At 42.7% G+C, this 11,357-nt stretch overlaps 1 protein-coding gene across 2 annotated transcripts in view; it reads right to left on the reverse strand.

Moving 5' to 3' along the window:
- The window catches only part of arfgef3 (ARFGEF family member 3), a 152,313-nt gene that overhangs the window by 129,655 nt on the left and 11,301 nt on the right, over nt 1–11,357 (reverse strand). For both annotated transcript variants that reach the window (XM_043695352.1, XM_043695353.1), the window contains exon 2: nt 7,176–7,227. In XM_043695352.1, coding sequence (XP_043551287.1) covers nt 7,176–7,227 — 52 coding nt within the window. The remainder of the gene's footprint in view (nt 1–7,175; nt 7,228–11,357) is intronic.

Consider the following 11,357-nt stretch of genomic DNA (forward strand, 5'->3'; position numbering starts at 1 on the left):
TTCACTGAAATAGTTGCCACGTTCCTTTACATTCACCAGGGCCTCAGTTGAACATCTCATCTGAAAGACAGCAGTTCTAACAGTGCAGCACATCCTCAGTACTGCTTCGGTGTCTCAGCCCAATTATTATACTCAAGTCCCTGCTGGAGTACTGAGGGGCCACAGCTGACACGCAACCATCCTTTGGCAATCATTGGGGAGCTTTGCAAATGATGCAAGACATGGTCAGAATATGTAATGGCAGATGTATCCATCAGAGGGAGCTAACAATTTGATGGATTGTTGCCAATTTGTTAAAACTCTTGGGTAAGATTTGTTAATGTAATAATTGAAAAGTTTTTCAAGTTGTTATTGTGATAACTAGGTGAGGAGAGGTGAACCAAGTTCCGTCTTTTTAACGCCCTCAGTTAATTTCAACAAAGCTTTTTAAATCTTTTTAGCATGCAGTTATATGTCAAAATTAAATGTTGTAACAGTCAAAATTAACAAACCACTTAGTTTTCTGGACCAACCAAAAGAAAAAATTTGTTAGTTGCAAACCCAGAGAAAAATAATAAAGCAGATCAAACACGCACACAAATACTCATAAAAAGTTAAAAGAGAGTGTCTGGAATAGTAGGAAGATAAAGAATATGTGATTTAATAAAAGATAACTCTTAGTCTCCTTCAGTTGTTCCAATTGAAGCCAAGATTATGGTTATTTAGTTGATTAGACTCCCTACAGCATGGAAATAGACCCTTCAGCCCAACAAGTCCACACTGTCCCTCCAAAGAGTAATCCACCCAGACCCATGCCCCTACATTTGCATCTGACTAATGTACCTAACACTATAGGCAATTTAGCATGGCCAGTTCACCTAACCTGGGTTGTGGGAGGAATCCAGAGCACCCATGAGAAACCCATGCAGACACAGGGAGAACGTTCAAACTCCACACGGACAGTTGCCCAAAATTGGAATCAAACCTGGGTCCCTGGTGCTGTGAGGCAGCAGTGCTAACCACTGAGCCACCATGCCATCCACAATGATGACTGGTATCCTCAGAATTTGTGATTTTTTTTAGAATCCTTGGTTCTCTGGTTTCCTTTATCACCAGTGCTGGCTTTTGAGATGGTAAGAGGAGAAACATGAAGAGAGAGTCTTCCAGCTCCAGCTCTTGCTGTTACTAATCAATTTGGAATTGGGAGGAGTGTGCATTACTTGAGCATGACCGTGAAGAGGACTGGGAGGAGAGTGCAGTGAGTCAGCATCACTGTGAAGTAGGCTGAGCAACAGAGAGCAGGACCCTTTGTTTCTGAAACTATTAATACCAAAATCTGATTCTGTGAAATAAAAACATATCTGCCTCTTAGGTCACTTTGCCTACCTCACTCTAGGTCAACCTTCATGCTGCAGCTGTACAAAACTCTGGTATAGGCACACTTGGACTATTGCATACAGTTCTGGTCACTGCATTATAGGAAGGATATGGAAGCTTTGGAAAGGGTTCAGAGGAGATTTACTAGGATGTTGTCTGGTATGGAGAGAACATCTTATGAGAAAAGGCTGAGGAACTTGAGGCTGTTTCCGTTAGAGAGAAGAAGGTTGACAGGTGACTTAATTGAGACATATAAGATAATCAGAGGGTTAGATAGGGTGGACAGTGACAGGCTTTTTCCTTGGATGGTGACAGCCAGCATGAGGGGACACAGCCATATTTTGAGGGATGATAGATTTAGGACAGTTGTCAGAGGTAGGTTCTTTACTCAGAGAGTAGTAGGGGTGTGGAATGCACTGCCTGCAACAGTAATAGACTCGCCAACTTTAAGGCATTTAAATGGTCATCGAATAGATATAGGAATGAAAATGGAATAGTCTAGGTTAGATGGGCTTCAGATTGTGTAACATCGAGGGCCAAAGGGCCTGTAATGCGTAGTAATGTTCTATGTTCTATGTTCCAAATGTTCTACTGTAGATCAAGAGAACAATCTTTCCAGGTGATGATATTTCAATATGTTTTCTTCACTTATCATTCTATTTAGTGGAGGTTGAGAGTTTGGAAGGTATTGTCAAAGAAGTCTTGCTGAGCTGTTGCAGCCCATCTTGCAGATGGTACACACTGCTGCAACTGTGCGTCACTGATGGAGGGAGGGAATGTCTGGATGATGGATAGGTGCCAAGCTCTGCAATATTAATGGGTGCGTCAATGTTATTGGAAAATAACTCTCCTAATTTTAAAATCCCTTGTTGGCCAACCCCCACCTATCTCAGTCCCTAGCTGCAGCCCTACAACTCTCTCGAGATCTCCACCTTTCTCCCATTCTGGCTGCTAGTGCATTCCTGGTGTTCATTAATCCAGCATTGATGGCTATGTCCTTAGCTGTCTGGGCACATACCTGTAGAATTCCCCCTCTAAACTTTTCTCTCCATGAATCCTAACTCTTTGACCTGAATATATTCTTGTGTGGTAAGTGGTGAATTTTATTGGATATGGCTCTGGGAAACATTATGGAAAACTCGGCCATGCTAAAAGTGTAACATCATTGCAAGTGCAGCTCCAACAACACTCAAGAAAGTTGACAGCATCCAGGACATAAGGACATAAAAACTATGAATAGGACTAGGCCATTCAGCCCCTCAAATCTGCTCCGCCATTTGATCGAACCATGGCTGACCTCATTTCTGTCTCTGCTCCTATTTCCTGCCTGTTCTCCATAACCCTTCATCAATTAAAAATCAATCTATCTGCTTCTTAAATGTACTCAACTGGCAATGCAGCTTGCTTGATTCGTGCCTCATCCACAAACATCCACTGCCTCTATCACCAACACTGAGTTGCAGCAGCATATAGCAGCTACAAGATGCACTGCAGCAACTCACCAAGGCTCCTCTGATAGCAGCTTCCAAACATGTGATTTCTGCCACCTAGACTGATGAGGGCAACAACTGCATGGGAACACCACCACCTTCAAGCTTCCCTCCAAGCCACTCACCATCCAGACTTGGAAGTATAGCTCTGTTCCTTCTCTGTCGCTGGATCAAAATTCTGGAATTCTTTTCCTAACAATGCTATGGCAGGGGTCACACAGGACAAGAAGTACAATGATCCAGTAAGGCAGCTCACCACCACCTTCTCAAGGGCAATTAGGGATGGGAAGGTTTGAGCAATAAGGAGAGGCTGAATAGGCTGAGGCTCTTTCCCTGGCGCGCCAGAGGCTGAGGGGTGATTGTATAGAGGTTTATAAGGTCATGAGGGGCATGGATAGAGTGAATAGAAGGTCTTTTCCCCAGGTTAGAGAGCCCTAAACTAGAGGGCATAGGTTTAGGGTGGGTTGGGGGGGGGGCAAAGATTTATAAAGAACCTAAGCAGCAACTTTTAAATGCAGAAGGTGGTGCTTGCATGGAATGAGCTGCCACAGGAAGTGGTGGAGGCTGGTACAATTATAACACTTAAAAGGCATCTGGATGGGTGTATGAATATGAAGGGTTAAGAGGGATATGATCTGAGAGTTTTGTTTATTTTTGTAAACTTGTAAAAATGTTAAATTTCTAATAAAAATATCTATAAAAAAAAAAAAAGGCATCTGGATGGGTGTATGAATATGAAGGGTTAAGAGGGATATGGGCCAAATGCTGCCTCGATTCATTTAAGATATCTGGTCAGCATGGACGAGTTGGACCGAAGGGTCTGTTTCATTTATATGATATCTGCACAGCATGGACAAGTTGGACCGGAGGGTCTGTTTCTGTGCTTTTTGACTCTTTGACTCGATGGCAATAAGTGCTGGTATGAAAGGAATTTTTAAAAAGTCAGCCTCTGGTCCTTTGCTGACATTACAATGTATTCACAGCTCCCTGAAGATGTAAGGAGCCCCTCCAACCTTACCTCTGCACATTCTCAAACCCCCCTTTTCCACACTTCCCACTCCATTGTAGGCCAATCCCTCACTGCATCATCCATTTGCGAGTGTGAAATCCAGACTACACAACAATCCAGGGATTAAATGCTGTTCAGGTACACAATGAGAAGATTTACAACATTAAGCTCAGCACTAAAGACATTAGAAACCTGTCTCGCAGTGATGAGTGTGAACAGGATAAGACAGGAATTGGTGACTGTGCAGTCACTGACTGTTAGTAACGCCCCAGAACAACTCCCTGGGTGATGACTGATCACCCAATAAGTCTATAGGAGGTTAATGAATGATTTATAAGTGCCCATTAGGAAGAGCCTCACTCAGAAATGTTAATCAAATTTAAATGCACTTACAATGAATTTTGCCTCATGATTGTTGTGGGTTCCAACTGCCAAGTTTAGATATGATTATCCACAGACCTTGCATCATCCCTAAATGCTTTTCCTCCTACTCCTTCAGTCTGTGGTTTCTGAAGGCTGTTACTTTCTTTCAGCTAATCACGCCTACCTGACAGAGTCTGACTAGCATGCTAATCCCTTTTAAAGGCATTTCTGGTTTGATCTATACATGACTCCTCAGGAAGAGAAATGGCCATTGAGTAGCCAGCCTTTTACACAACACCCATAGTCTGAGTGTGAATGATAACTAAAAGAATAACCTTTTATGCAACTGCATATTGATAGCAGTGTGGGCAGTAGCAGAACAGTTTGTCCTGCAGTGCATCAATCAGGCTTTGCCAAGCCACACTGCTTTAACATCTTCCAAGCCTGTATTCTGATCTGACTGTGTAGCATTATTATCAAATATGTATGTGAAGAATTCCACAGATATCGCAGCACTGGTAAGTTTCAATTCCCTGGACTTCTACTGCCACACTGGTATGTCCAATATTACAATTAGGTTATCTAAATAATCCTATTTGTAAATAAACATGGTTAGAAGTTTAGCCTTTTATGAACCTTTTTCTTGGATGTCAATTATCCACCTGCTGAAATGGCAAATAACATTGACACCACTCCAGCTCCAACAAGACAGGATCTAACTGCCTCCCTGTGGTGTTCAAAAGAATTAACATTGCTGAATCCCCTGTTATCAACACCCTAGATGATTAGAGTCATAGAGTCATGGAGTCATAGAGATGTTCAGCATGGAAACAGACCCTTCGGTCCAACCTGTCCATGCTGACCAATCTAGTACCACCTGCCAGCACCCAGCCCATATCCCTTCCAACACTTCCTATTCATATACCCATCCGAATGCCTTTTAAATGTTGCAATTGTACCAGCCTCCACCACTTCCTCTGGCAATTCATTCCATTCACGTACCACCCTCTGTGTGAAAAAGTTGCCTTTTAGGTCTCTTTTATATCTTTCCCCTCTCACCCTAAACCTATGCCCTCTAGTTCTGGACTCCCCATCCCAGAGAAAAGACTTTGCCTATTTATCCTATCCATGCCCCTCATAATTTTGTAAACCTCTATAATTGTTCAGCAACACTCCCTAGGACCTTACCATTGCGTGTACAAGTCCTGCTAAGATTTGCTTTCCCAAAATGCAGCACCTCATATTTATCTAGGTTAAACTCCATCTGCCATTTCTCAGCTCATTGGCCCATCTGATCAAGATCCCGTTGTAATCTGAGGTGACCTTCTTTGCTGTCCACTACACCTCCAATTTCGGTGTCATCAGCAAATTTGCTAACTATACCTCTTACGCTCACATCCAAATCATTTATATCAATGATGAAAAGTAGTAGACCCAGCACCGATCCTTGTGGCACTCCACTGGTCACAGGCCTCCAGTCTAAAAAACAACTCTACATCACAACCCTCTGTCTTCTACCTTTGAGCCAGTTCTAGTTTTGAATAGAAGCTTAACTGGACCAGCAATATAAAAATTATGGCTCCTAACTCCCCAAAGCCTATCCTCCATCTACAAGGCACAAGTCAGGAGCCTAATGTAACACCCATTATTTGCCTGGATGATTGTGGCTCCAATACCAACCAAGAGCCTTGGCACCATCCAGGATAAAGCAGCCTGCTTGATTGGCACCACATCCACTCCCTTCATTATCGACGGACTGTAGCAGCACTGTGTACCATCTCCAAGTACAATGCAGCAACTCACTAAGCCCTTCAACAGCACTTTCAAAGCACACAACCACCATTGCATAGAAAGACAAGGACAACAGATGCTTCGGATTACCATTTCTGCTAACTCCCCTCCATGGCGCTCCCCGTTTGTTTCCCATCACTGAGAAGAGAAAGTTGAGAGGAAATAAGATTCAGAGGTTGCAAAAATCACGAGGAGCCAAAATAGGGGAAGTAGGGAAACACTGTTCCCTTTGATGGAAGAATCCAGCATCAGAGGACAGCACTTGAAGATGAATCCCAAAAGAGCCAACTGAGAAATGAGGAAAAATGCTTTTTATGTAGATTAGGTTAGGATATGGAATTTACTGACAGAGTCTGTCAAGGGAGGTTTCATCATGGCTTCCAAAAAAGAACTAGGTAATAATCTGAAGAGAAAAGATTCTCAGGCAAAGGGCAGGAAGTGTGCAACTGGCTAAGTTGTTCTTGCAAAGAACCAGCATTGACATCACGGGTCAAATGGCCTCCTCGTGTGTTGATTCTAGGAGAGGGATGGACTATTTCCCACTTGCCTGGACAACGCAACTCCAACAACATTCCAGGAGCTCAGCACCATACAGGACAGAATGTATAGCCACAGTATTTCACATTCACTAGCTTATGTTTAAGTCACAGATTCAACTGTGTAAGCCGCCTTTGTAGATGTAATATTTACATCGACTGCTAATGAAAGGACATTCTTTGGATAATGGATCCCCGGAGTATCTCTGAAACCAGAGACTGCCTTCATGTACACGTGCAAACTTACAAACGAGAGTAAGTCATTCAGCCCTTCAAGCCTCCTGCAACATTCAATAAAATCATGGCTGATCTGTTTTTAATCCCACCTCTGCATTCCTGCATATCCCCCGATCATCTTTCATCCCCTTAGTCATCAAGAATCCATCTGCCTCCACCTTTAAAATATTTAAAGAATCTGCATCCACTGTATCCAGAGGAGGCGAATTCTAAAGACACTCAACCCTCTGAGACAAAACAAAATTCTTGCTTTGCCTTAAATGAGCGTCTCCTTATTTTTAAACTATGACTCCTAGTTCTAGATCATTCCACAAGAGGAAACATCCATCCCACACCCATTAAGTCCTGTGCAGGTGTATGTGCTTTAGACATTAATAAAACTGACAGGCTTACCTCAATTGATAAGTCGGCAGCTTGGCAGCATTGTTTTCAGATTTCAGTGTCTCTGAAAAAAAAATGAGTGAGAAATTCGAATTAATTTTGGAATCTGGAGTATATTCCTTGCACCCAGTGCCCAGCATTCAGTTCTCCTGCTCCCTCAAGTTGGCACAAGGAGCGGAACCCACAAATGCCAGAGAAATGAAGTCTCATCCACCTTGTTCACCAAAGCCTGGATTTTAAAATTCACCAGGACCTAACTCCTCCCGATCTCCATGACCTCCGCCAGTCCTGCAACCTTTCAAGGTGGCTGCATGACTCCAATCCTGGCCTCAGATGGTTAGGCGGTGGCAGGTGAGAAAGATGACACTGGCACAGGACAACGCTGAGACCTCTGTAGCAGAACTTATTCTGACATTTCCTAAATCGTTCTGCTCTTTGAAACCTCAATTCTAAGTCTGTTAGTCCTTGCTCTGTTCAATCAGGACCTTTGTATGTTATGAATTGCCTGTACTTCACGCAAACCAAAACCTTTCACTGTACCTAGGTACATGTGACAAACATAAATCAAATCAAATCAAAGTGGTAATGTTGTTTAGATTAGTAATCAAGGAGGCCAGGCTAGTGTTCTGGGGCATGGATTCGAATGACAACTAGTGGGATTTTCATTCCATTCATAAAAGCTGGAATTGATAGCTAGCTATCACAACCATGATGCATTCACTAAATGTCAGGAAGACCCATCTAATATCCTCTAGACTGGAAAATCTGCTGACTCCACCCAACCTGGCCTACAAGTGACTCCAGACCCACAGCAACGCGGTTGGCTCTAAACTCAGTCCTGAAATGCCAAGCAAGCCACTCAGTTCAAGGGCATGATCATCGACAAAACATTTCATTCCAAAAATAAGTTTTAGTTATTTTTAACAAAACTGCTCAATTATGCTATAACTCACCTCCGGGGGAAGTGGCACTTGAACCTGGACCTCCCAGCTCAGAGATAAGGATAGTACCATCACAATGGAAGATCCATTTATGATTGCAACTATTCATGTTCTGAAGCTAAGCTAATAAATTATTTTAAATGTGCTGTCAGAATATCTCAGGATTAAATAGCCTAAAAAAAACTTCATTTGACACATTTTAAGTTAAAAGTTTGTCTTAGACATGGCATTACTGACATAAAAGTAAAAATATGAAAAAAAAATACTGAATGAGTTCTAGTTTACGAACTTAAAAATTAGAAGCAGGCAAACAACACTTGCCCCTTGAGCTTTTAATAGATTAGAATCCCTGCAGTGTGGCCCTTCAGCCCATCAAGCCCACATTGACCCTCCGAAGACTAACCCATCCAGACACATGCCCCTACCCTATATTTACTCCTGACTAATTCACCTAACCTACATATCCCTGAACACTATTTAGTGCGGCTAATTCACCTAACCTGCACATCTGTGGGAGGAAACCAGCGCACCTGAATAAAACCCACATAGACACAATGAGAACATGCAAACTCCACACACAGTTGTCCAACGGTGGAATCAAACCCAGGTCCCTGGAGCTGTGAGGCAGCAGTGCTAACCACTGAGCTACCATGCCAGTACAAGGGCCACTGTCTTACTCTGCATTCAAACCTATTCCTGATAACCTTATAGTCCTTTTCTTGTCTAGAATCAATCCAGCTTTCTATTAATAAATTCAAACACGCTGCTTCTCCTAGCTTTCAAGAAAGATTGTTCCAGAAGTATAGGAGTTGGAACATCATAGAAAGGATGTTGATGAACTTGAAAGGGTGCATAAAAGATTTACAAGGATTTTGCAGAGAGTGGAGGGCTTGAGCTATAGGAAGAGGTTGAATAGACTGCAGCTTTTTTCCCTAGAGCATCAGAAGCTGAGGGGTGACCTGATAGAGGTTTATAAAATCATCAGGGGCACAGATAGGATGAATAGCCAAGGTCTTTTTCCTAGGGGAAGGAAGTCCAAAACTAGAGGTTTAAGGTGACAGGGGCAAGATTTAAAAGGGACCTGAGGGGTAGCTTTTTCCCGCAGATGGTGGTGCGTGTATGGAATGAGCTGCCAGAGAAAATGGTAGAGGCTGGTACAATTACAACATTTAAAAGCCATCTAATGGGTATATGAATAGGAAAGGTTTAGTGGGATATGGGACACGTTGGCAAATGGGACTAGGTCAGATTGGGATGTCTTGTCTGCATGGATGAGTTAGACCGAAGGGTCTGTTTCTGTGTTGTGTATAATCACAATAATCTGGTGAAACATTTCTCCTCATCTTTGCCTAACTGGATGATACCCTTATTTTTAAACAGTGACCCCTAGTTTTTATTCTCCTACAAGAGGAAACATCCTCTCCACATCCACTCTGTCAAAACTCCTTAGGGTCTTATATATTTCAATTAAGTTACTATTTACTCTTCCAAATTCCAGTGGATATATGCCTACCCTGTCCAACACTTCCTTACAAGACAACTTCTTATTCCAAATACTCATTTAATAAACATTCTCTGAACTGTTTCCAGTGCAATTATATTCTTCCTTTATTAAGGAGATCAATACTGTACACAGTATTCCAGATATGGTGTCCCTATGCCTTGTATAATTGAAGCATAACCTTCCTACTTGTGTGTTCAATTCCCCTCGCAAAAAATGAGAACATGGAATTAGCTTTCCTACTTGTTGTAACAGCACACTAACCCTCCGCAATTCATCCACGAGGACACACAGATCCCTCTGCATCTCCAACTTCTGCAATCGCTCATCATTTCACATTTCCTGCCAAAATGGACAATTTCACACTTTGCCAAATTGTACTCTGTAGTCACTTCCCTTTGTCCCATTTCCTCGATCCAAAGGATGTGTGCTGGTAGATATGACCCAGGAAGTGTGCTGTGTACTGACCCTGAGATAGAAGGTAGATGGGCTGAACTGGTTGGTGTGGAGTTGGTAAGTGAAGTGTGGCAGAGACTGTTCAACCTTCCAGTGGCTTTCCATCAGTTGTTATATATTTGGGGGGTACCACTGTTTGTGAGGCCAGGGCAATTATTGTCACAGTTACCTAAATAAAGTTTTGTTTTGCTTGCAGTAAAGGCAGATCATACCATACAAAGTGCATTAAGGTAACAGAACAGAGCAAAAAACACAATGTTACAGCTGCAGAGAAGATGCACAGACAGTGAGATCAACATTAAATTTTAAGTTTGAGAAGTCCTATCAAAAGTCTAATGGTGCTCAGTATTCTGTAACTGCGAGGAAGTGAGGACTGCAGATGCTGGAAAATCAGAGTCAAAAGTTGTGGAAAATCAGAGTCAAAAACAAAGCAGGTTAGGAAGCATCTGAGGAGCAGATGAAGGGCTTATGCCCAAAATGTCGACTCCCCTGCTCCTCAGATGCTGCTGTGTTATTCCAGCATCACACTTTTCAACTCTGTATTCTGCAGCTGAGTCTGAAAGGGAGTGTACTGAGCAAAGTTTAGAATGGCAGCAGTCTACACAATCAAAGAAAAGATACCTCAGTGGCATACAGCCTTGGTCAGATCCCTGTCTGCAACCAACTTTGCACTGCACACCTCACAAAGGATGTGCTGGCCTCTGTAAGGTGCAACAAAGTGCCAACAGTATGATCTGAAGCATCACGGGTTAAATTATAAGGGAAGGCCACACAAACCTGACTTGTGTTCTCTATCTGGAAAATTGAGAGGAGTTTTAATCAAGGTTTGCTTCTAATGTCGAGAAGATTTGACCTGTAGGATAGACTGTTTCCTCTAAAGGGACAATCACATTCAAAGGGACCTCATCTGAAGTGAGGCCTCAGATACTCTGTTGGCACTTTGGTGCACTTTACAATGGTCAGCACACCCTCACCTTCAAACTCAAGCTGCTCCACCTCTGAGGGACATCAGGAAACAAGTCTTCACTGAGAGTAGAAAAATTCCCTCCCACTAAAGGCTGCGGATACTCACAGGGGTTTGCTAGGTAGACAGTATCACTATGGGTCTGCAGTCACATGTAGGCCAGGCTGGGTAAAGATGGTAGATTTCCTTGCCTAAAGGTCATTTCATGAACCAGATGGATTTTATTTATTAGTCAATAATAGTTTCATGCTGGAGGAGAAAGTGAGGTCTGCAGATGCTGGAGATCAGAGCTGAAAATGTGTTGCTGGAAAAGCGCAGCAGGTCAGGCAGCA

Source organism: Chiloscyllium plagiosum, chromosome 9 (assembly GCF_004010195.1).
Source record: "Chiloscyllium plagiosum isolate BGI_BamShark_2017 chromosome 9, ASM401019v2, whole genome shotgun sequence".
NCBI lineage: Eukaryota > Metazoa > Chordata > Chondrichthyes > Orectolobiformes > Hemiscylliidae > Chiloscyllium > Chiloscyllium plagiosum.